Below are 25,277 nucleotides of genomic sequence, written 5' to 3'. Positions count from 1 at the left end.
CCTATTTGGGACAGTCAATTTGCACGGAATCGATTCCATCTAGGGAGGCAACACCAAATTATCCGTAGCATCGGAGGTCCTGTTTGAGACGGCTAGATCTAATCGAATGAGATCCATGTAGAGGGGAAAGATAGAAGGTTGGACTCACCATTCGTGGTCGCACCAACGACTCGGACACATTCGAGGTCGTGTTCACCAATCGGTGGTCCCGCTGCGCTCCCTTAACGTTGTGGAAGTTGGGGCGGAGGACGTGCCGGGGGCACCAGCACGGGCGGCCGGCGGGGCCCACTCGCGTAGCACCGTGGCCGGGTGCGCCCACCACCGCGACCGGCAGGATGGACGCGGGTGTTGGTGAGGAAGACGAAGACACGGTTGGGCCTCCCGAGCGTGCGGGTCGTCCACAGGCGCAGCAAGGGCGGAGCAGCGGAGCTGGAGCAAGCGTAGCGCGGGCACAGGCAATGGGGAAGGACGGCGCTGTGGGAGGAGGAGGAGCGACGGAGCGGCAGCGCGGCGGAAGGAGCGAGGCAGAAGAGGATTTAGAAGACTGTGCGAGGAAGGTGCGGGTCGATGGGGATGGGGATTTTTTTGGTCCCTGTGTATGTATACGATGGGAGAGGGATAAGGCTGATGTGGGTTGGCCAGGCTAGTGTGCCTTGGTGGTTCTAGAAGCCATGATACGTGGACGGTGACTGTACATAGAGGACGAAGGTATGTGAGAGGGAAGCAAGGAAGCACTGCCAACCCCAACCACCGACCACCTCAGGAGCAACGTGCACGCAACCCAAGTCGTCTCTTAGATACATGGATGCATGTGTAAGTACAAATATTCCAGCATGGTCGGTGAATTATTTTTATCTGATGGTAAGGAGGAGAGGCATTAAATGTGTCCACCTGCCCGACTTATTTTTATCTGATGGTAGCATGGAGGGGAGGCATTAAATGTGTCCATCTGCTTTTGACCCATCTTGCGTAGGTGAAGATGTCTAGTGCTTTCAAATTTACTGAGTGGATTTCTGGATAGCTTAGGGAGACACTCGTGCATGTATGAAAATTTACTGCCTAGTATTTATTGATAGTAAATTTATTAATGTAAAAGGAGAAGGCACATATGATGTAAATTCCTTCTGTCATAGTTACTTTTTATGTAAAGGACGCGTGAAAGCACAGTGATGTAAATCCCCTTACCGTAGTAACTTTTTGCATACAAAGTACACCTACAGTTATATTGTCCTTGCATATATAGTCATTCAATTTTTCATCTACTTCATTCAATGCGTCCACTTGCTTCATCTATCTACTGCCGAATGCATGGAGAAAGGCTGGTTGTGACGCGCTTCATCTGAGTCGTGAAATTCCTATCTAACGCACCAACTAAATGGAACATACGTCGATATAAGGGAGGCAGCCTAGACGGGGTTGTGCCTTCCTATCTCTAATGTATCATTTTTGAGTTTTGACTGCTCAAAGCTCGAGAGGGCTTTCACGGATACCACAGCATCTTTGTGTAAAGGAGAGAAGCTTGGTAGAGTAATTTTGTATGCTACTATATGCATGCAAACTGTTGGCTTTTCATCAATCCCTGTCCTTCCTGGCTCGAGTTCCTTCCATTCATAACATAATAATTCAGAAACGAATGCTACTTGCTGGTTTGTTGTTTTCCCTGCGTTATGCAGACGGCAGATTGTCTTATGCACTATTCATTCATCTGAAGAAGTATATACATACGCGATGCAACATACATATACTAGCACTAGCTAGCTAGTGCTTGTGTCAGTTTCAGTGTGTGAAATTGTGAATCATTGCCATGGCTCGCGCATGTGGGGACTGATCTAATCTGAGGAGGATCGGAGCATCGAATCTTTGCATGCATGTCTCTCTTTGCCGGAGCAGCTGAGACAGAGCCTCAGACTCAGACATATGAAAATGATGAGCTGTAGCTGCACGGTGCCATGCATGGCGTTTGACTTTTTATGAGCCAGGCCAGGCCGGCCAGCGCGCTCCGACCATCATGTGGAATCTCGGGGAGCAGAGCAGAGCAGATGGAAGCCCATACTAATTTACTGCTGTAGCTGCTCATAGATCGACCAAAACATTTGTTTTTTCTTGGACCAAATAAACAAATGTGTGTTGTTCTCTTGGACTAAGGAGATTAGGGGAAATCATCAGGGAATCAGACAGAGGTCCGGCCGGTCACAAACCCAAAGTCAGACAGCGAGACAGACATTATATTCGTTCAGCCATACTACACCAGTTGCAACTGTGTTTTAGTTACATTATTATTATTTATATATACTAGGGTAAGTAGCTTTTAACTAAGAACAGGAAAATCACGGCCATACAAGTTTGTAGGCAACTTGATATCGATCACAGACGCCAACCAAACCAAGGTATTAGTAGAGCAAGGCAAACATGCATTAGGTATAGGGAAACACTCTCTTATGGCATATGGCACATATATATATATGAACAAGTGCAGTGCAGCCTCACGACGCATGCACCTTCCCAATCTTACATTGAGAAAGAGAGAGAGAGGATACCAAGCAGAAAACTTGAAGAAACTGGTGGTTACCAATACCATACATGTATGTATCAGACAGACAAGGAGATGTACAGACGAGGTGACTGACTGACACACGCATATGCTAGTCCTAGATGATATGGATCACGGATGATGCTAAGCACAGTGACAGAAATTACAAGCTAGATTTATAGCATGCACGCAGAAGGTGGATTATCGATGCATGTACTAGTAGATGAGATGAGATTCCCGTGTGTCAACTTAATTTGCAGCATGTACTTTGTCCCAACACCAACCAAGATGAGGATCTGGAGCTGCAGCTCCCCCATCTGCATCCTCCTCCTCATGGCTTGCCCTTGTGCTGCGTGTAGATGTAGTCGAGGTGCGCGTCGTGGAGCAGCCGCCTCTGCATGCACTCGTCGTTGCCCTCCTCGCACGCCACTCCAGCCTCCTCCTCCTCCTCCGAATCTGCTCCCATCATCTGCAGAAGCAGAAGCAGGACACATGCATGGAAGAAGATGAGCATGAGCTTGTGCACGGCTCAAACGAAAAGTTCTGAATTCATTAGCTTTTCTCCTCACCTCGGGGATGGAGAGCTCGTCGCCATTGCCCACGCCACCTTCCTGCAGCACCAGGCCGCCGTCTGCAGCACCAGCAGCCTTGACTCCATTCTCTGCTGCAGACGAGAAGTTCAGTTCAGTGACGATATATAGATTGAGCAGCTAAGGTAACTGACGCTAGTAGGAAGGATCTATATCAGCAAAGAGGTTCAGCTACGTAGGAGCTGAGTGAAGTCGTATCGTACCTTGGTGAACCAGAGCTGGGATTGGGACAGAAGAAGGCGGCAGGAGGCGAGCCGCGGCGGCGCAGTGGAAGCAGCCGGCGACAAGGAGGAGGAGGAGGAGCAGGGCAGCAGCCGCAAGCGGCGAGGAGGTGCTGCCGCAGCGCCTCATCTCTGCCGCCGTGCCCGGTTGATGAACTGCAAAATGCTACTGCTGCTGCGCTAGCTGTCGATCAAAGGCAAGAGGATGGAGAGAGAATGAGAGAGAGAGGCTGTGTACGAGTTGGATGGAGCTAGTAGTGTGAGTGAGTGCTGGTTGGCTGGTGATGGATGGCCTTTGGGAGAGGGTGGTGGACTGCTGGTGGTGCTGGCTGCCGATGCCGGCAGCTGAATTTATAATGCGAAAGCTGCGAGCGAGGAGAGGAGGCAGGCAGGCAGGCAGGCAACTTGCAAATCGCAACGCGCAGGCGCAGGGACGCCTCAGCACGCGCGCTCGAGTCGGCCACGCGAAGAGATTTGGAGTTTGTTTGGACGGCATTTTTAGCAACCGGTTTTTTTATTTTTGGCGGCTCCACTACCAATCGCTCTACAGTAGATGAGCACGGATCCCATGATTCTAGCTGCCTCTACAAATCTAACAGTAGAGGAGGCTGGTGATACGAGTTGTCCCTACAAATGAATAGATTTATAGGGGCGGCTCGTATCATCAGCCGCCCCTACAAATGTCCACTGTATAAATAGCTGCAACTCTATTCTTTCTCCTCGGATCACTCACTCCAACCCGTAAAAAAGGTAGGGAGGCCTTGGGCACCTCCCAAAACTTCTCTACTAATGGGAGAAGGTTTTGATCTCAAATTCTTTGGTGGAGATATTGTAGAAGGTAAGAAAATGTTATTCCACATTTTTTTTAAGTTTTAATGGTGGTTAGTGAGTAATTAGAGTTTTGCTTTTATCTCTTGCTTGAACTACTTATGAACAAATTAGACCTAAGTTTTGAATGTATTAGGGTAAATTAGGTAGGGGAACAAGATCATACCCTTATTTAGTCCATGTTTCTTGATTTTAGTGAACAATTAGTTAGTTTTATAGATGTTTCATGTGCATGTAAATGTAGATCTAGATTTAGGGTTTAGTTTTTTTTATTAATTTCATTTTTGTAAATTTATGTTTGATGAAATTGAACTAGGGTTTGCATGAAAGATATTGGGTAAAATATAATTGTTGGTAGTTGTTGTCTTTGAAATTATTTATTATAATCAACAAATATGTATTTTAATTGTTTATGGATAAATAGGCCATTAATTAATTTTCCTCTACCATGGTGTGTTTGTATGCTTCATGTAATTATTTTTGATTTATATTCATATATATCTGAAGTATATGCAATTATTCTCAATTAATTATTAATTTGATTCATTTTTATATATATCTGAATAAATAGTCATTTAATGTTTGTTTTGTTGTTGTTGTAAAAGATGGAGTACATGAATTCTTGGATGTATGGTTCGTTAAGGTTCAAGGCAGGTTTCCGTGAAGAGGTGGATAAATTTATTAAAGCCACAGAGAAGCATGCAACGACGTTGACAGAGAATAAGAATACAATTGTTTGTCCCTGTAAAGATTACAAGAACCGTATGGCATGGACATATATGACTATCATCAGATCACATTTGATTATGCGAGGATTTGTTGAGAACTACATAGTGTGGATTTATCATGGTGAAACGGTTATTGTTAACGACGAGGATGAGGAGGAATACGACGACGAAACCCTAGAATCTCTGTTCCAATATTTAGCATAGCTTGATGCACTAATGGATCCCGAGTTTGACAATAAAAAGGTGGTGATGCTGGTGGTTTGGATGGTAATGACGAAGGTGGTGCCAATAATGATGGCGGAGCACGTGTCGGGGATGAAGATGATTTGGAGGACATGATTCGAGACCTTGGACCAGAGATTTTACTAAAGAGCCCGAAAGGTCTAGAAAATTTAGAAAGGGTGACAAAAGCATCGAAGGAGACTGTGTATGGTGTTGAAAAGGGATGTCCGACACATTGGACATTGCTACATTTTGTGCTTGAGCTACTCATCCTGAAGGCTAAGTACGGCTGGTCAGACTATAGTTTCAATGATCTATTGCGTCTCCTGTTATGGGTGCTGCCACAACCAAACTCAGTTCCCGCCAACACATACCAAGCGAAGAAGGTTAAAAGTCTATTGACAATGGGGATTGAAAAAAATCCATGCATGCCCCAACCACTATATCCTTTTTCGTGATGAAACGTTCAAGTCACTAGATAAATGTCCCTGGTGTGGGGCCAACCGGTACAAGAACAATGACCTTTATGGTGGGGACGAAGCCTCCACGAGAAAAAAGAATAAGAAGGGTACGAAAAAGGTGGTACAAGAATCTCAGCCCCCAGAGGACACTCAATTAGGCAACGATGCAAAGTAGAGAAGAATTCCTGCCTTAGTAATGTGGTACCTGCCAGTGACCGACTGCTTGAGACGTATCTTCCTAAACCCTAAAGAAGCCGCACTCATGACATGGTGGGATGATTAGCACAAGGTGGATGATGATAAGGTTGCACACCCGACTGATTATAGTCAGTGGCAAAGGATCGATGAGAAGCACAAATAATTCAGTGATGACCTAAAAATGTACGGTTTGACTTGAGCACCGATGGAATGAATCCCTTCAATAAGAGGATGAGCGACCATAGCACTTGCCCAGTGATCTTAACCATGTACAATATCCCAACATGGTTGTGTCAGAAGAGAAAGTACCTCCTCATTATTCTTATTTCTGGCCCTAAATAGTCAGGCATTGATATAGACATGTTCCTCGAGCCTTTGATGCAAGAAATGGAGAGTCTATGGAGACATGGGGAGCCGATATACGATGCATTCCGAAAGGAGGACTTGATATATAGAGCAATAATATTTGTTACTACCGATGATTACCCAGCGCTTGCTTTGTCTGGACAGATCAAAGGGAAGACAAGATGCTTAGTTTGCTTGGATGGTACTACATGGGTGTTCCTGGATGCATCCAAGAAGACAGTTTATCTAAGAAACCGGCGCTTCTTAAAGACAAGTCACAAGTATCGTAACAAATTATTCTTTAGATTTTATGACAACACCCCGGAGATTGAACCCCCTCCGGAGAGACGTCATAACGGAGAACACATGTATAAAATTATGAAAAACATACGCATCATCTATGGAAAGAAGAATCCGAATGGGACGAACAGAGATAGAAGCACACCTCCTGTCGAAGGCGTACATTTCAAGAAACAATCGATCTTCTTTCAGTATCTGCCTTATTGGCCAGACTTGGAGGTCCCCCATGCCATTGATGCTATGCACGTGCAGAAGAATGTCTTTGAGAGTCTCATTGCTACCTTGATGGACACAGGCAAGTCAAAGGATGGTCTGAAATTACGAAAAGACATGGTGCAGCTAAACGTGATGCTACAGCTTCACCTGATACCTGAGGCTAATGGAAAATACACTCTGCCCGCGGCGTGCTTCAACCTAACACCAGAAGAGAAGAGAGCTATATGTACTTTCCTAAGGGGGGTCAAAGTCCCGACTGAGTTTTCAGTGAATGTGAAAAAGCTAGTGTCGATGAAGGACTTGTCAATAACACACTGTAAGGCTCACAATTGTCATATGATGCTTACAGTGTTTCTACCTATTGTAATCAGGGCTATAAAGCCAGAGTTCTTGAAAATGACCATCACCCGCATGTGCTACTTCTTTTCGAAGATCTCACAAAAGATGATTGGCAAGAAAGAGCTGAGTGATCTACATGAATTTGTGGTGGAGACATAAAACCAACTAGAGATGTGTTTACCTCCTGCTTTTTTATATAATGCCACATCTCATGATTCACATGGTTCATCAGATACAGGCGTTGGGCCCTTGCTACTTGCATGAAATGTGGTCCTACGAGTGGTTCATGTCGGTTCTAAGCCGATACGTGCATAATCGAGCATACCCAGAGGGCTCCATGATAGAGGGTTACAGTACTGAAGAAGTCGTCGAGTGCTGTCAAGAGTACCTAAAAGTACAGAAAGGGATTGATAAACCCAATTCTCATCACAATGGTAGGTTGGCTGGGAAGGGCACCAATGGTAGAAAAGTGTTCATTGACCATGATTATAGAGAAGTGAGTCGGGCGCATTACAGTGTCTTACAGAGTACACAACTAATGCAACCGTACATTGATGAACACTTGGCTATCATTATGGCGGAGAGAAATGGTTGTTCAGATGATTGGGTCATGAAACAGTACAAGTAACGACTAACAACATGGTGGAAGAACCAAAACATACCGCCTGGAGAAATCATAGACTCTATTACCATCAGTAGGTTGGCGGAGGGGCCATCGAGACAAGTGACATCTTGGAAAGCTTATGACATCAATGGGTACACGTACTATACCCACGCAAAGGATAGCAAATATGTGAACCAAAACAGCGGCGTTCGAATAGAAGCTCTCGATGGAGTGGGGCGAAAGATCCAATACTTTGGCATTATTGAAGAGATATGTGAACTTGACTATGGAAGGGATATAACGGTGGCCCTATTTCGATGACGCTGGATCAAACAACACCAACTGAACGAGATCATATTGAGAGTCCTAGACCTCGAGAATCTAGGCTACCAAGATGATCCTTGGGTGCTCGCTTCACGTGTCGCACAAGTTTTCTATATGCCTAACCCACAAAGTAACCTCCCCCAAAAGTTGAAGATAAAGCACGTGGTTGCCTCCGGGAAACAGCACATTATCGGAGTTGATGGCATGGACGATGTTAAAGCTTACAATAACTACGATGAGATGCCGCTATTCACAGACTTTCCTAAGAAGATCAGTGTTGTGGAAAAGAACATGTCCAAAGACATATTGCCATGGGAACAAAAAGGTGTCAAGGGAAAAGTCGTTACAGCGGGCAGGCCTGACATTTGGCTAAGTCCTGGGCGCGACTCTTTTCACCGACTCTGGCAGGCTGCCAAATCTTCCCGCCGCCGCCGCCTCCCTGACCTTTTCGCCGCGGACGCGCTCCGCGAAGCCGCTGCCCCGACGTTGGCGCCCGATCTCTTCACCCTCGGGCCGGAGCTCGACATCCCCAGGCCGCGACGGTGCCGCCCCTACAAATGGTCTTGAGCCACCCCTACAAACCCTATGTGACGTAGTGCGGGCGCGTGGTCAAACAAAAACGCTAGAGGGCCTTGCTTGTGTTGGGACAAAAAATAATTAAAAACTGAAGAAAGAAAACAAAATGTAGGAAAGAGGTAGGTGTGAAATGGCAAAACAACAAAATAGAAAAACAGCTTTGATAAAAAAAAACAAAATATTATAGAAAAAAAAATTATATGAGGCGATTGAGAGAGCTGTTTAGAATGGAGGAATGCAAAATACAGGAAGTACAGAAACATGCAAATAAAATACAAATAGATCATTATTGATAAATACATGTGATAATAACTAGATTAATTTTTTTTGACTTAATATATAATGAGCGCCTTGCTGGTGGGACCCATGGTCGATAGACCGAGTAGCATTTAAGTTTATTCGATGAGATTTACACAGACACCACTTTGCCTTTATCGTAACTGGCATGTGGGATGGGTCATGGGTTTCATTGTCATGGCTCACATAGGAACTTTTTCTTTAAGCGTCGGCAATAGAACTACCAAGTGAATTAATTAGAAGAAAAGAATATATAAAAACCTAATAAAAGAAAGAATAAGATATAGGAAGAGAACCACTCTATGTGAGATCGGAGAGCCCAATCCCGTGCTCCCATACTACCTGACCCACTACAAAGGGAAACAACTACGATCTAGAAAACCACTAAGGTCATCCTAGTAGGTTGTAACATTTGGCTCAAGAAATTGCTTGTAGAGATCAATATCCTCCTTGACTAGGAAGGCCACATGAAGTGGCTGTAGCTTCATACTCTGAAAGGTTCATTGATTTCTTTCCTTTCAAATACTCCACTAGAAATAATAAAACCATCAAATTCCTCACTTCTTTTTTTAGATTGAAATAGGGACATTGCTAGAGTTGCTTTAAGAGGTGGTTTGAATTGGACTTTTATAATATTTTTTATTGAATCTAAACATATCGTTTAGCTGAATTTGCCAAATGTTGTACAAAGTGTGCCTACTCTAACATACAAAAATGTTAACCCCTATTCTAGGAAAAAAATTCTTAGAAAGTAAACTGCAGAATGCAAAGAGAGTGATAGAAAGACACAGTTTTTCATGAGATATCAAAGTGTCAGTGCACTTTAGTAATTAGTAGTCCTTGTTGGAACACCTAAAAAATTATTTTAGTTACTCTATATTATTTTTTTATTGAGCATAACAATTTTATTGATTTGTGGGAACATTGTTCCATATTTAGCAAAAAATATTTCATGTGTCACTTTTAAATTGTCATAAAGAGAAAATTGTTTCTTTTAAATTTTTTTTATAGATATACAAAGAACAGGTTTGTGAAAATGTCCTACGTTCTAGTGGAACTGGTTTCTTCTTTAATAAGAAAATGATCAACCTTAACAAAATATTAAAAAATTCCACTTCCTTGTTTACAATGTACTAAAGAATATTATTATTGTTTCTATTATTTATAACTAATATTGTACTAGTCATCATTGATAGGGCCTATGGACATAATAGATATGAAATTGCGAAGAATACAAAATAAAAAAGAGAGAAAGAGGACAAAAAAAAAAGAAATTTCAAAAGAACCGTCTGAAAAAGAACGGCCCAGGAGAAGGCCCGTGTGCGGTCCCCCCCGGGCCGAACACTGGGCCGGCCGTCCGCTGCATCCCCTTTCGTTCACGGTTCTGTGTCTCTCTCGCACGGGATCTCGCTCTCCGACGGCTGGTGCTTCGCTCCCCTATCGCTCTCCGACGGCTGGTGCTTCGCTGCCGCCGACGCCGGCGCCGCCCTACGCCAGGTGCTGAAGCCTTCGTCAGTATCTTCGCCGGCGACGAGCACCCACTAGGTATTCCGTCCCTTGTCTTCCCTTCCTGCTGTGCGAAGGCGAGAACTCAAACCCTAACCTAAAGCTATTTGGCTATTTGATGCCTCCAAACTTCGTAGTTTTTGGAAAAGTTATCGGGTTCGGGTGTAGATGCGTACACCCATGTCCCTTTGCTGGGTCCGCCTCCGCCCCTGGCGATGCCATGCCCCGAGGCATGCCTGGTGTTAACCGGAGTATTGTTTTAGGTCCATAGGAAGGATATATATATGAACTTCGTCTTACCAGTGTTATGCAGTGTCAGATCAACCACCACTGTTACATCATTTGGTCAATATGCCGGCTTCATGTTCCTGTAATGATGGATCCATTAACTCTATTTTTTTTTTCTTTTGATGTTTTTTTCATGCCAAGACACCAAGCATCATGTCGGAAAGAGGTCGCCTGACAAGGCGATTGATTGATGATCGCAGGGTGTACCATGAAGTCCCTCTAGCTGACAATCCCAGAGGCAGAGGTTATCCAGAAGTCCTTGTGGTTGGGGATCGTAGGGGCTACTCTGACATCCATGTGGCTCAGGAACGCCGGGACTATCATGACAGCCACCTGCTTGATGAACGTAGGGTCTACCCTGGTGTTCGTATGGCCGATCATAGGGCCTATCCTGGCAGTCGTGGGATTGATGACCGTAGGGCCTATCCTGAGATCCATGAAGGCCCACGCATGAGGGCAGCTCCTCACCCTCACCCAGCTGTCTTAGAGGATGAGCTCGAGTTACAGGAAGTTGAACTCCGGAGGCTTTTGGCACATAACCGTGCTCTGGCTGAGGAGCGTGAAGTGTTAAGCAGGGAAATACAAGCTGGAAAAGATGAGGTCCGCCACTTGAACATGATCATTGCAGACATTAGCACTGAGAAAGAAAGTTATATCAGTAAGCTTGTGGACAAGAGGAGGAAGCTTGAAGCTGAACTTGGAGCAAGTGAGCACTTGCGTGATGAGGTCAGGCAGCTCCGTGGTGAGATTGACAAGCTCATTACCACTAGGAAAAAACTATCTGCAGAGGCTGCATATCTCATGGAGGAGCTGAACAGGGAACAATCCATTCAACAGCAGCTACCCATGCTGAAAACAGAACTTGATGGTCTGCAACAGGAACTTATTCGAGTGAGGTACTTCTGCAGTTTCATTTGCTCCATTTGATTTTTGGGTGCACCAGTTAGTATTTTTCATATTTATATGCTTGTATTGTAAGATCATTGATTTGTCTTCTGCAGGACTGCTTGCGGGTTAGAGCAGAAGGGGAATTTGGAATTGCTGGAACAAAGGAAGGCAATGGAGAAGAATCTGCTTTCTATGGCACAAGAGATTGAACAGATGCGAGGCGAATTAGCAAAATTTGAAGTTAGACCATGGGTCACAGGTATGATGTTAGGACTAATTGCTTGACGAGACTGTAAATTTTCTTATCCTTGTTGCACACAATCCCTCCTCTCATTGGCAGGAGGCTGTACTATTGTAGATAATTCTGTTTGTTTGACTGAACTGTGCATATTTCTGTATCTCTTTGGACTATTACAATCACTATACCATGGTTATAGGAGTAGGACATCAGGTTGTGACTCCTTTTTGCTATTTTGGGCACAACAATTTTGTGCATATCAACTGTATCTGTTCTTATTCTTATCTAGGAGTCTTTACTTTTGATCAATCTTCAGCTTTTCTTTCTTAAAATATTAACTATTTGAGGTGTGAAATCTAGTTATAGAAGATCTAATGAAAAGCTACTCTAGAGCATACAAGTTACAAAAGTTTGGTGTTTTACAAACTGGACCATGTCCCCTTTTGGCATTACAGATTTGCAGTGGCTTTCGAAGTTTTTTTTTTTAATACCTGTGGTGGCCATGGTTTTTAAGGCGTCGCCTAGGTGGCAAGGCGTTCGCAGGGAGTAAGGCGTCCCCGACGCCTAGCCAAAAGCAGAGGAAAACGATAGAGGCCGTGCAGCCACCTCCTCGCTCATCCCCACCAAATCCGGCGCCACCTGGGTCATCTGCGGCGGAGGCGGCGGTTGATCGAGATGGGGATCTGAGAGAGCAGCAGCAAGAGGTAGGGAAGGAGCGGAGGGCAGGCTGAGCGCACGCAGCCAAGAGCAGCGCAAGGGAGGGAGGACGGCGCTGTACCTGCGTGAGCCATGAGAGGAAATGCGGTGGCGCTGTGCTTGCGTGAAGGAGGGAGATGCGGCAGCGCTGCGCCTGCGCGAAGGAGGGATGCGTGCGGCGGCGCTGCATCTGCATCCGTGAGATGAGAGATGACCTGAGAAGGGATAAGGACGCACTCGTGGGCTGCCTATTCGCTGCCGGTATTTTCCTTTTCTGGGTTTTCTTTTTCCTTTTTTCTCTTTTTTCTTGCCTATTCCCTGCTGGTATTTTCCTATTTCTTAGAATGGTAAGGCGTCGCCTTGCCTCGCCTTCGCCTAGTTGACTCAAATGAGTGGCTCGCCATGTCTCGCCTTGCCGCCTTAAAAACCATGGTGTTGGCTATTATACCTTTGTGGACACATTCATTTTGAAGATACAGCCTACAATTGGATCTTGCTGCAATTGTCAAAGGTTGCAGAATAGCACAAAAGAGCAGAACAAATTTGCCCGAAACATGCCCAGCTGCTTGTTGGCGTGTAAAAATTATCACATTGAAAATGAGACAAAGTATAAACTCAGTGATGTAATACCTCCATATCCAAAAACACTTGTATGCAGCCTGAATCATTATTAGTACTCCTTCATGCCCTTACAACTTTGTAAACTATCATTTGGGAAAATAGGAAACTTCTGTATCGCAAGGCCAACATTTGTGGCTAGTGGCTACTGGTTTCTACTAATCTTATGGGAGATGTGCCTTGTAGACGTTGGAATTATATTTGTTAATTGATAAAGGATACATATGGTATATGTTTTAAATAATATACATTGATGGCTTAGGTTCATATTCTTGGGCAGAAATTACTCAACTGTGTGCTTACTGAGCCCTGTTAGTTTGTTGACAGCACTGCACTGGATACGATAGTCAAAATAAACAATACTTTTACTGTGTTATTTTTGTACATGTCCAAATGTATAGAAGCAAGCATAGTCTTTCTATATGTTGCGAATTATCTGTTGCTCTAAAATGTATATTATGTGCATGGCTATTCTTTTATGCTGATCTTGATTTAGCATAACCCAGGACATGCAGAATCTATGACTAGACAGTTTAATACTTTCCATCATTGGCCTTGATGCCTTGATATGGTTTACTCAACAATTAGTGTTGTTTAATGGGGCAACAAGAACGGTGGAAATTGATGTGTTAGCATGCCATAATCAGTGTTGCCCTAGGTGCTAATCTGGAGGCAGACCAGTGTTATCACCGAATTGGGATTAGGCAGGACTAGGCATGGTTTGATCACCACTTTGGCAGGCTAGGTGGCTAGGCAAGATGATGCTGCCTAGATAGCTAGGTGGTTGCCTTGTTCATCACTCGCGTGTACAAAACTCAGGAATCTTCCTCATCAACAATGAATGCTTAAATCATTTGTTAAGACCGAATTATTTGAAATTTAAAATGGACAGTGATTTTCTTTAAAGTCAACTTCCTGAAACAGTATTTATCTTGTCAGTATTGTTGATGGTTTATACTTGTCATTTTTTATTTCTTTAGTATAAGGCAGAATTCTTATGCTAACTTCTATGTAACATTTTAGGTGGAACATATGGGATGCAGATGGGGAGTCCTGAAGTGACCTTCACTAAGAACCCATATGAAGATAGTTACAATATCAATGCGGTATGATCTCCTAAAAGATAGCATATGTGACCATTAAATTGTCCCCCTATTAACTCTATGGATAGTTCCTTATTTTATCTGTAACCTTCTATTGTATTTGTATTACCAGGGGGTTTCTGAGAAAGGTCCTTTGCATCCTCCTGAATCTGGTTCATGGGGGACATATGACAAGAATCGCCTTCAGTACCGCTAAGATCAGAACTTAGTGGTTGGAGAAAGAATCATCTTCTAGGTTTTAATGGTCATGTCAGAACTTTTACAGTACCTAAGCTGTATACCTGCTTGTTTTACAATTAAGAGTTGTCCTTTTTAATGTTTCTAATCATAACTTTCCCCAAACTATCTTATAAACTGGCTAAATTGTTAAATTATTGGTACCAAGATGTCCAGAGTGGATCATACATGCCCCATGTGGCATAGCTAGCGTGAATCTAATATTAACTTCTGCATTGTTGAATATGATGTGCTGACAAAAATGCTTGCATCATGCAATAGATACCATTGGACGCAGCAAATTATTGAAAGATAACTTGTTTACAGTTCTGTACACCTCATTCAATTTTAGTTTTAGACATACAGCCTGAAGGGCAATATATGCTACATAGGATAGAAGACTCAAGAAGAAGGTGAAAAGACCTTTTTACCTTATAAGCCCCCTCCCTCTCGTCAAATGCAACTATGCAAGGCATAGACAATAATGTTTCATTTGAAGAGAGTATGACACTAAGCACACTAGACTTAGACACATTACAACAGTGATAAGCATTAAACAATACATCCAAATCCGACGACATGTTATCGTCTTGGTTTGTTCTTTTTAGATCTGTTGTGCTTTCTTCCACATTCTATCCGAAGTCATGGTAGTAGCCATGAGAAGAGTGGCAAAAACAACATGAGGGAGGGTGAGAAGATGACACAGAAAGATATGTCGAGTCAAGCTGATGGGGGTGGAAGGAGACACATGGCTCCCTATGAATCAAATGGTAGGGTCATGCTCAGGGGTCCAAAAAATGTGTAGAAGAGAACATCCTTCGCATGCAGAAAAGGGATGGTGGTCCCAAGAAAACGTGGAAGGTGCCGATAATGGAACCAACAACAGAGAAGGGTTTTGTTGCAAGACATGTGAAGGAGTAAAGAAACACATGGCTCAACTATACATCCAACATCAACAAGAGGGTCACACGTGGGGATTCGATGTACTGAAAGAAGACAGACCATCGTATGCATAGAGGAGCGTGGTGGTCCGGGACCAATGTGAAAGGTCCCGATAACGGAACCAGCGACAAAGAAGAATGTTGTTGTAGCCATGTGATGAGACTCAATCAACTTGGCAATGGAAATTTGTTTTCTCGCTCGGCACACACAAACTCAAGGAGAGGACCAGCAGACTTGGATGGACGCAACAAGACTTTAACAAGACTTGGTTACAACAGTAGGGCTAGGATACTAAGTAGGTAGTAGCTAGCAACAACAACAACAAAAACAAGGTAGCAGCAATTGCAAAACCATTATGTTAGCTCAAAATGAACCCAATAGCACACCAGCAGACACCAATGTTTCCCAACTATTGCACAGCCAACAAAGGCTTGCCTTTACAAGAAGTCAAGTAGTGCAGGGCTGGCCGCAATGTTGAACCAACACCCGGTTATGGAGTCTTCGGGCAACCTGGAGAAGGTGATGGTTGTGCCATGGGTAGAGGCCCTCACCCATTGCATATAGGGAGACTCCTTGAGCCTACCATCATGGTTTGGCCAGCAGGGGACTAACAGCTGTGTGGTGAAGAAGCTTTAAGATGCCAGCAGGAGTTGGAGCTTGATGAGGTGACAAAGCTGCAATTGAAGGGTGATGCAGCATGCAGGGCCATAGAGGTGCAACACACTGCTTAGGGCGCGAAAGCATGGCATGATGCAATGCCGAGGGGCCATGGCAGGTTAGATCCGAATGCGTGGAGGTGTGTGGATTGGCGTGCGGATGGGGCGCTTCCTGCATGGAGCAGTGTGTTGACACTGAAGGAGGCTGATATGGTGGGGTGGTTGCCTTGATTTGAGGCTGATTCGAGCCTCCGGTCTGACTAAGGCCTGAATTAAAGTGGCAACACTCGATCTATAGCTCAAGAAAGACAGCTCAATGCATGGTGGTGAGCTTGCAGCAGCAGCAGCAGCCACTACTAAAAAAAAGGGCAGACTAAGTGCCGGAGGCTCCCACATGAGTGGGGTCTGGGGAAGGGATAAACCGAGACAAGCCTTTCCTCCGCAAAATCTGCGGAGAGGCTGCATCGAACCCACGACCTGGTGACTCAGTGAGACAGCTCTCACCACTGCACCAGGCCTGCCCTTCTCAGCAGCCACTACTAGTACTATTAAAATTGCATTGATGGCTAAGTGATGGCCACCCCTGAGAGCAAAGAGGGTAGTGAGCGGAGGTGATTCTGTAGCTATGCTTAGGATCAAAGAGGAACAACGTACAAATTGGGCTCTATTACCATGTTATGAACTACAAAGCTTGTGTATTCACTAGCCCCGACGAGCAATATATGTTACATTGGAGAGAAGACTCTAGAACAAGGGAAAAAGACCTTATCTTTGACACTTTAGAGTTGGACCATGTCAACTTGGATGGGTCATGTTGTTCAAGAAAGAGATATAAATAAACAGATACCACACCTTTGAGTTCAACTTGGATTACGAGTGAACTTGGAACACCGAGATAGAGATGGTGAAATAACGTTGAACTTTAGTCTAAGCTTTATTTATGTGGATAAGTCAGTCACCACAGGCGGAGCCTCATGGAGGCGAAGCTGGGCAGTTGACCCCCCTTGCCGTGAATAGATTACTGAAGACCATATGTACAGTTTAGTATAGAGACACCAGTTTCTACTAGAGTTCATTCATAATCCATCCCATTCCCGAGTAAAATTTCAGCCAAGAAACTAGGAGCATCTGGTCTTTTGTGTTTGGCCCTCCCTTGGTTTCGTGTCAGACTCCACCGCTGTCTGTCACTTGAAGCAATGGAGCCCTTATCTATATTGTGTTAGTGATGGATGTGATCACAAGGGATGTTAAGGAGATATTCCTTTTTGTATGCCTTTTGCTGACAATGCAGTGCTAGTTAATCAAAGTAGGTTAGAAGTAAATAGGAAATTAGAGTTACGATAAATGACTTTGTAATCGAAAGGTTTCACATAGCGGATCAAAATTGAGTATACGAGGTGTGACTTCGGCGCTACTAGGGATGGAGACAGACATTAGTTTGGAAGATCAGTAGTCTCTGAGAATTTATGTTTGATCATTCTTTAAAGATTGGTACAAATGGATCTTTATTATATTGTACATCTGAAGGAACCTCCAATTGATGATACTTCGAGTACTATGCCTGAACTTTACAAGCTCTTAGATTATAATTTCTCCTCATTCACGAGTAGAATTATGTTGGTTTCTGTGATAAAGCATTGGATAGTACTAGAATTTGGCTTCTTCGATGATGGTGGAGATTGCAAGGTTGTTCATCGTGAAGCACTTACATTCACCTTTCCTTGAGTTGAGGACTTTATAGGAAGAGCTGTTAACAAGAGGAGAAAAGGCTTCACAAGCAATGATCTGTCTTAATTAAGGGTGTTCAAATACTCTCACCCCATTTGGAAGAAAGTAGAAGGATCATTATGCTTTTATGTTGGTGGCACATGGAAGTTTATAGTGCAAAAGATCTTTTTTTTTATAACAGACAGATTTTATTAACAGCACTTGGCTGACAACAAGGAGAAATTCTCCCAAAGTACAGAGGAGAGAACTGCCCGAAGTGGGCAGTATTGAACATGATGACGATTGGAACAAGAGAAGTACATATGTTGAGGATCGGGGTTTGAGTTTGCTCTAGCCTGTTTTGCTAGCGTGTTCGCTGTTTGGTTTAGCTGCCTTGCAACTTTGAAAACCCTGTGGCTTGCCTGAATTTTCATTGATGAAGTTCTGTGTATAGAACTTGATGTCCCATTGCGGTGGTGATGAGGTGTCGGTGGAGTTGAAAAAACAACTGTTGATTGTCAGTCAGATATGTTGGTGATTATAGTTGTAGGATTGTGACTAGCCTTGAGGCCAGTGTCATTGCTGCCGCCTCAGCCATGAGCACTGAGGACATGTTTGTTGCCTTCGCCTGTATGAAGATGGCTTGGGGACCCTGTATGTGTTGATTGAGCATGAACACACCTAGGCCAGCATCTTTTATTGTTCTTTGGTTTGCGTCTGGTTGTGTGGATGCGTCAGTGTAACATCTTGGACCCGTTATAAGAGCAGGCATTGTGATCCTGTAAAGAGGCGGTGTAGGTGTTGGCTCCTCATTGTTGCGCATCTGCTGGACTTCTGTTGTGCCTGCGGCATTTGTACCTGTGGAAGCCGAATTTATACCTGGGGGTGTAGTGGAGCTTGTTTGCCTTCGGTCAGGGACGATGTTCAGATTGGAATGCGCTGAGAGGCCTGGCTTGGGGAGTTGTGCTTTGCATCTGTGGATCTGCAAGGGAAGCATTCATACCTTTGGGCATATGTTGCTGATCAACTGCATTCATTGAGAGATTGGACGTTCTGATTTCCTCCACAGTGCAGCTGTGTACCTGCCAAACTGTCCATTTTTTACTGTTGAACCTTAAGTCATTCCTTGCTTTCCAGATGTACCACAAAATGGTCATCGTAGCTTGCAGATGGTCGTCGGTGGTGTTGCCATGGGGAGAATTTCCTGCACTCCATCCTGTTCAGTAGGTAGAAAGGAGGTACATAAAGAAGGGTTAACTGAAAACCACACCGCTCTAGCAAACGAGCAGTGGAAAAATAAGTGAGCATCTGTCTCAGTGACATTGCAGTTGGTGCATTGTTTGCTTATCTTGTCTTAGTATCTTCCTGCTCGATCACGTGTGGCCAATGCCCTTCTTATGAGTCTCCAAGCAAAGGTTTTGATGCACGGAGATATGGATTTGTGTTTCCAAGTTCTTTTGAGGATTTGCAATGCTTGGTTGGAAATGCTTCTGGATCCCAGGTTGGGAAGATTGTTCGGTTTTGAGAGTTGAGGTGGATGAAAGCCTCCTTGGCAGTGCAGATGCCTTTTGGATCAGGAGTCCAGTGGATGATGTCTTTCTCTTGAGAGGGGACTGGCTGCAGTTGTGAAATAATATGGGTTGCCGAGTCAGTGAAGATGTTACTGATGAGGGCGTTGTTCCAGGTGTTCGAATTAGGATTCCAGAGGTCAGCAATGGTATTTGGGAGTTGGGATTGCTGGACTGGGAGTTTGATGTGGTCGTGAATGTTGTTCCAGATAGTGCACCAAAGAGAGGACCAAATGCTGGAATTTCCCTGGTGAATTTAGACTATGCAGTTCTGGAGGACTGGTTTGACATGTAAGAGGGAGGACCAGAAGACCGATTTGGGATGGTTGGCGTTGGCTGTCCAGAAGGAAGAGCTTGGGAAATATTTGGATTTGAGAACTGCTGTAAGATAAGGATTCTGTTCTGTTGCAATGTGCCAAGCTGATTTCATCAGGAGGCTCTTATTGACTGTAGAGATCCCTGATGGCCAAACCACCGTTGTCTTTGGGAGAATGGCAAAGTATTATTATTACAACATCAACTTATGGAAGTTTGATGTGTTCTTCATGATCAAAGCACATTGCATACTTGAATACAAGTTAGTTGAGTTTAGTAGGTCCCAAATAAGTCATACAAGATGGACATGATGAATGGATGCTAGTTATGGAAAGTGTGTTTTTCTAGCTTGGGATTGGTTAAGCAGCGAAGACCATTCCAATTCCAAAGTATTTAAAATGACAGCGGCAAGTTGGTGATGGCTTATCGAATGATGAGGCAAGTAATTTCTTTATCCAAGCAGAAGTTGTGCTGCATTTCTACTCTTATAGTGCTCCTTAATTTATTAGTCTGTAGCTTAATTTTATGATACTTGATATCATCATTTTTTAAAAATAAATTATAAGGTGTTTTGAGCAATTCTAGAATCCAGAGACAATTACTGATCTTCTCAAGAGGTGCAGTTCGACTCGTACAATTCATAATCATAGGATGAAGTGTGGCTATAAGCCTGCGACTCCATAAGATGTCACAGTATTGCTCAATGGATTTTTTTCATGCGAGTTACAAGGACATGTTATGAGCACTGTTGGTTTATAAATGGAGTAGTGCTTAACAGTCGTTTGTTATTCCATTCCATTAGTACACATTTGATATTAGTTGTTTCTCCATCAGCTATCAAGGTTGAGATGTACATACTGCACTATTTTAGGAAGAAAAGTTACTACATAATGAAATTTGCCATCTTATTTGGAAATATGTTCGGCTACATGTTGCTTTCATGAGATGTATGTACTTTGGAAGAATATACAAGTCTTGTCATAGTTTCACTTAGTCAAGGGAGGTTTTCAGCAGATGCTGATAGAAAATAGCATTCTTGCTCTATATAGTTATGTGTTGTATCTTCTAGAGAATTATTGAAGCCTTGGATCATGGTATTTGCTTTTGTTTTCATCATTTTTCTGTATTTCTACCTTAGGTTTGCAACAGTTAAAATGACTCAGATAGATAGATAGCACAATTGACATGGCTATGCATTTTTCTTTGAATCTGCCACCTCATCAATCTAGTTGTCATGTTTCCTTTACCATGAGGTTTACCTGTTCTTTGGCTGTGATGCTGTGTTGATAAATGGTAATTAAAAATTGCTTTAGCCTGGAAAACAGATAGCAGCAAAACCATTACAAATTGCCTTAGCCTGAAGCTCTGAAACACATTAGATAGCAGCAAAACCCATTTATGTTAATTTATTAAACAAGATGATGCTAGATATGCAACTTCCAGTGCACAATTGGGGGCATGGACGCGAAGATTAGTCATCTGGCATATGGTTTTTATTTTGAGAAGAATACCTAAATGCAAACTCATTTTCTGTGTACAATTTTGCATATTCCTTCAAGTGGTTAGTTTTATTTTAGTTCTGTTGTTGACTATGATTTTCTTTACTATTCTGCAACTGTACATATGATTTTCTTCTTCTTTAGGCACAAATGCCTAATTCTGTTGTTTTTTATCCTTGCAGGGTGAAATTCTTAGTTGGTCCTTGGCACTAGGAAAAAGAAAAAGATTTGATTCGTGAGTCGAAAAGAGCAGTACTATAAGAAATGCTCATGGTAAAGGTTATCTCAGATAACTTTCATGAACCAGGAAGATCACGACGTCCAGATATGTGTACAGGAATCAATAATCAAATGGTTTGGCGATTGTAGATATGAACAAAAGCCTTGGGGAATCATATGAAGGCACGGCAGCAATTGTTGCAACCACTCGACGGAACATGAATGTGACACCATGGGTGACTGGTTCATCAGCAGAGCATGTGAAAAAAAAAATTCAGTGCATCAAAGCTTGGAAACTTTGGTTTGTTTGGAAGTCTTTGCTCCATGTCATTGCGATTTCTTCTAAGAGAGATGAAAGATGGCTGCTGCAAAGGTGAGAGCTTACAGTTTTGTTCGTTGGTGGGTTTACTTGTGTCTGGCAAGTTTCCAAGTTAAACATTTTGAGTGTGTTCAGCTGCCCGTCCCTTTGCTCCTGGACCAAATGAATCAGTATCTTAATTTAGTTATTTATAATCAGTATCCGGATGAACTTACCAGGTTAAGCAACAATGAAGCTTGGGATCAGGGGAGCCATCTGGGCTTGTGCAAGAAGGAATACAGCAAACCTGTCGGTTGTTGATCTTCAGTTAGCAGCGTGATTCAAGAGCCCTCGAATGAGTTGAACAGAGTCCATAATCCATGGATGTGATTGAAGCCAGAATGTGGTCCTGGGGTGCTGATCCTGTTGGTGTATGTCATATTACCATGCTTTTCAGAAGATGTGGGTATGAATGCACTCATGGGTGTGTCATGACAAGATCATGGGACCTGCCCATGGAACATGTTACCAGCAAGCTCATTATGTACTGTATATATCATGTTTATGGTGCTTTGCTTTTGCTGTGATTCCTTGACTGAAGGTTCACCTGAAATTGAAGGTTTTTAACACCCATGTCCGTGTGTACAAGGTGGCTGCTTGTTGGAAGTTAAGGGTATGTGTACGTGGGAAGCACAATCAAAAGTGCATCCAAAGTCGCCCAGCGAAAGGAAACCAAGGATTTCTCAACCTCATTACTGTGGAAAATCAATTGTCATCTTGAGACGATATGCATCACAGTTTTCATGATTTGACTCTGGTCCGTATCTACCATCCTGCAGTGAAAACAGTTGCTCGGTGTCTGGACCATTATTGGAAAGTACTGCAGATTGAGAGGCTCAGTGTTTTTGTTATTGTACAACAACGTGCCCCCATAAGGTTGTTCTGATGCTGGTGCACCTTCAGTCTGCATGCATCTTGACATTTCATTGAGGATTTGCTGAAGGAAAAAGCATTGGCCTGTAGTTGTGTGCGAAACAGCCCAATTCAAAATTGAATAGTGGTGATTTTCTGTGAACTGGCCTCCTGAATCATCCTGCGCAGTGGTTGCATGTGGACCTACCGGATGTATACATCAGACGTGCTGACACTTGAACTTGGGAAAATTTTGGTGAATCAGAGAAGATTAGAGATTTGAAAGAGCAGAAACTAGGCAAGCAAGCGGTGGTCTCTGTTTCGCTCCGTAGACAGACCATATCGATCTGGGTCGGCAGTGTTCGGCTGGCTTCTTTTTCAGCCGGAGCAGTCTTTTTCTCTCACAAAATTACAGCATGAACAGTAAATTCCATCATGAACAGTGCCGGATTCATACCAGCCGAACACTGCACCACAAGCAGAGCACTATGTTGTCCGTTTCCAAGAGAGCTGAGAGCAGCATCAGATTCAGAGCAAGAGCAGGCAGCTGGCCTTGCTGCTGTGTGCTTACTGCTGCATCGGTTGACAATTGCCATGGTGTTCTAGTGCATGCATGGACCCACCCCAAAGCAGCATTGACCACCATGTCCGGGTGTGGCTCACTCCCACGAAGTACAGGCACCTCCGCGTAGAGGTAGAGCAAAAGTCTTTGGCACCGTGCGCCCACTCAGCTGTGGCACTAGCAGAGCAGGTAGCAGCACTGGCAGCCATGCTGCCTTCTGCTGCATCTGCGCTCTACCTCCCCCACTCCGGCCACCATTTTCCTGCAGCATCATTTCAGTGGCGCCACTTTCTTCTCCTGTTGGATCCAGTCTCGTCGTCTCGTGTCGTGTGTGCTCAACATGAACATCAATGCTCCGGCTCCGGCCGCGATCTGATTGGTGGCATGCGGCATGCCCACCGTACCCAAGCTGGGGTGATGCAGAGGCCGCTAGCTATAGTTTTTCCACACGACCGGCCGGAGCAGAGGCATGCAGCAGAGACCACCGGACGTGGGTGCGCATGCAGCCAGGCGCACAGCCGGCCGGGGCAGCAGTCGTCCAAGCCAGGCGCCGCATGCAGCAGTGGTCGCGTGCGACGCGCAACCGGCGCCCCGTACGATACGACGACGAGGATTCATGGCATGCATCTATCTTGTTTTCTTTTTAAACAAAATAAAAGCAAGGATTTTGTTGATTCACGATCGCGATGGATGCGGTTCTAGAAACGGTACCAACAGCAGATGATTTTTCGTCTTCTAGAAGCAGTATCAAGCTAAGTGTCAGCACTACGTACAGCGATTTGCTATGCCGTCGAATGTAGGAATTGGATTGAAGCCGCACGCACGCACGCGCACTAGGCACTACTGGAGTTGACCGCACGTTTAGTTTGTTCACTCTGTAGCACGTAGAATTTGGAGTTTGGACGGACCGGGGGTGTTGCCACCTTCCACTACTACCAGTGTGTGCCAAACAAACAAACAAAAAAGAGGTTATTTAAACGTTTCTTCCCGATCCCCACGGAGCTATAAGATTGATTTTACGAGGACTTGGAAGAGAACGAATAACAGGTTGCTTTGAATTTTCTAGATGTATAGCTTTTGCTATGCGTTTTATAGATGTAAGATATGAAAGTTGTGTCTTTAGGAAAAGCCAAAACGATATGTGATACGATACATGTCACTACATGGTGATGCATTTACTCGACACAGCGATAACATGAGTGTTTCGATGCTCTTGTCATGTAGCCAGCCACTCGGAGAAGAAAAGGAGGATGAAAGGTAGGATAAAGCGGTGAAACACACAAGGGATGGAAGGAACGGAACACTACATGTAGTCAATGTTATCTACACGTAGACTACTCGTGCCTTTGGTCTGATTCTAGAAGAGAATGAAGGGAAGTATATATACGACTCTTCAGCCACCAGAGATTCCAATGTTAATACATAGCTTTTGTTTTGCACTTATATATACACTATATATATTTAGATGCTTAGTAGAAGTAATGAATCCAATAAAAAAATCAAAACATCTTATAATTTGAAACGGAGAGAGTACTCCGTTACCCTCCTAGCTAGACAACCAGAGACGAACGCTAGCTAGCTAGCTAGGTGCTTGTTACTATATTTCCATGACGACGAACATTTTTGGTGAAGCAGAGACGAGCGAGTATTACGGAGGTTGAGAAGAGCAGAGAGGTAGATCGACGAGTGTTGGGTTCTGCTCTAAAAAAAGCCAGGAGTATTTCCAAGAGAGATGAGAGCATGCAGCATGGGCCCCATGCAATGCAGCATTGGCCACCAATTAAGTCACCAACGCACAGTGGCTCCCACCCACATGCACAGCACCTCCACGCACGTATACCCAGCTGCAAAGTGTTTTGCGTCGTCCACTCAGTACGTATCAGCTGGGGGCACTAGCAGCCATCAGCCATGCTGTGTGTGTGTGTGTTGCACTTGAAACTGCACTGCATATGCGCGCTCGGCCACCATGATTTTCCCGTAGCATGGATCCATCATTTCAGATCAGTGGCGCCACTTCGTTCGTTGTCTCGTGGTCGTCTGTCTCCATGCACTAGAGATGGAGACGGAGACGGAGACGTACTGTGCACAGTAGCTGAGAGACTAGCTAGCTAGTAGTACTAGAGGGGAAGTTGTGTATGCGTTGATCCGTTCATGCATGTCGACATGTCGTCCGTCGATGGTACCTGCTCGTCGTTGTCGTCGTCCCACACGGCCACACCAGACACCACACAGCCAGCGCCAGCAGCCTTGGTCGTCTCATCTCTCAC

At 44.2% G+C, this 25,277-nt stretch overlaps 2 protein-coding genes across 5 annotated transcripts; one reads left to right on the top strand and one right to left on the bottom strand.

Annotated features, from left to right (window-relative positions):
- Positions 1-2,427: 2,427 nt before the first annotated feature.
- On the bottom strand, positions 2,428-3,659 carry LOC136509289 (phytosulfokines 5-like). Of its 2 annotated transcripts, none has more exons than XM_066504102.1 (3): positions 3,324-3,659; positions 3,100-3,194; positions 2,428-2,999 (listed from the first exon to the last, which is right to left on the bottom strand). In XM_066504102.1, the coding sequence occupies exons 1-3, from the start codon at positions 3,469-3,471 to the stop codon at positions 2,862-2,864; spliced, it is 381 nt and encodes a 126-aa protein (XP_066360199.1). In that variant the 5' UTR covers positions 3,472-3,659; the 3' UTR covers positions 2,428-2,861. The 2 variants fall into 2 exon arrangements, with proteins under 2 accessions (XP_066360199.1, XP_066360200.1); XM_066504103.1 differs by having other exon boundaries at positions 3,100-3,191.
- Positions 3,660-10,128: 6,469 nt separating this feature from the next.
- LOC136506731 (protein FLX-like 3) lies at positions 10,129-23,915 on the top strand. 3 transcript variants are annotated; one of them, XR_010771710.1, is made up of 7 exons: positions 10,129-10,324; positions 10,715-11,469; positions 11,575-11,720; positions 14,037-14,119; positions 14,229-14,360; positions 21,202-21,611; positions 21,776-23,914. XR_010771710.1 is itself a non-coding variant. In XM_066501621.1 (6 exons), the coding sequence occupies exons 2-5, from the start codon at positions 10,727-10,729 to the stop codon at positions 14,310-14,312; spliced, it is 1,056 nt and encodes a 351-aa protein (XP_066357718.1). In that variant the 5' UTR covers positions 10,129-10,324; positions 10,715-10,726; the 3' UTR covers positions 14,313-14,360; positions 21,202-23,915. The 3 variants fall into 3 exon arrangements, 2 of the variants coding, with proteins under 2 accessions (XP_066357718.1, XP_066357717.1); XM_066501621.1 differs by having other exon boundaries at positions 21,202-23,915; XM_066501620.1 differs by lacking the exons at positions 21,202-21,611; positions 21,776-23,914 and having other exon boundaries at positions 10,130-10,324; positions 14,229-14,518.
- The last annotated feature ends 1,362 nt before the right edge of the window (positions 23,916-25,277 follow it).

The sequence above is a fragment of the Miscanthus floridulus genome, chromosome 15 (assembly GCF_019320115.1).
Source record: "Miscanthus floridulus cultivar M001 chromosome 15, ASM1932011v1, whole genome shotgun sequence".
Taxonomy (NCBI): domain Eukaryota; kingdom Viridiplantae; phylum Streptophyta; class Magnoliopsida; order Poales; family Poaceae; genus Miscanthus; species Miscanthus floridulus.
This window is presented reverse-complemented; position numbering and strand designations above follow the sequence as displayed.

Excerpts from the sequence above, each read along its gene's own strand:
- LOC136509289 (XM_066504102.1), bottom strand. The coding sequence starts at position 3,471 with ATGAGGCGCTGCGGCAGCACCTCCTCGCCGCTTGCGGCTGCTGCCCTG. Across the intron at positions 3,195-3,323 it reads CCCAGCTCTGGTTCACCAAG|CAGAGAATGGAGTCAAGGCT; the intron begins GTACGATACGAC and ends TCTCGTCTGCAG. Across the intron at positions 3,000-3,099 it reads ACGAGCTCTCCATCCCCGAG|ATGATGGGAGCAGATTCGGA; the intron begins GTGAGGAGAAAA and ends CTGCTTCTGCAG.
- LOC136506731 (XM_066501621.1), top strand. The coding sequence starts at position 10,727 with ATGTCGGAAAGAGGTCGCCTGACAAGGCGATTGATTGATGATCGCAGG. Across the intron at positions 11,721-14,036 it reads AGTTAGACCATGGGTCACAG|GTGGAACATATGGGATGCAG; the intron begins GTATGATGTTAG and ends GTAACATTTTAG. Across the intron at positions 14,120-14,228 it reads ATAGTTACAATATCAATGCG|GGGGTTTCTGAGAAAGGTCC; the intron begins GTATGATCTCCT and ends TTGTATTACCAG.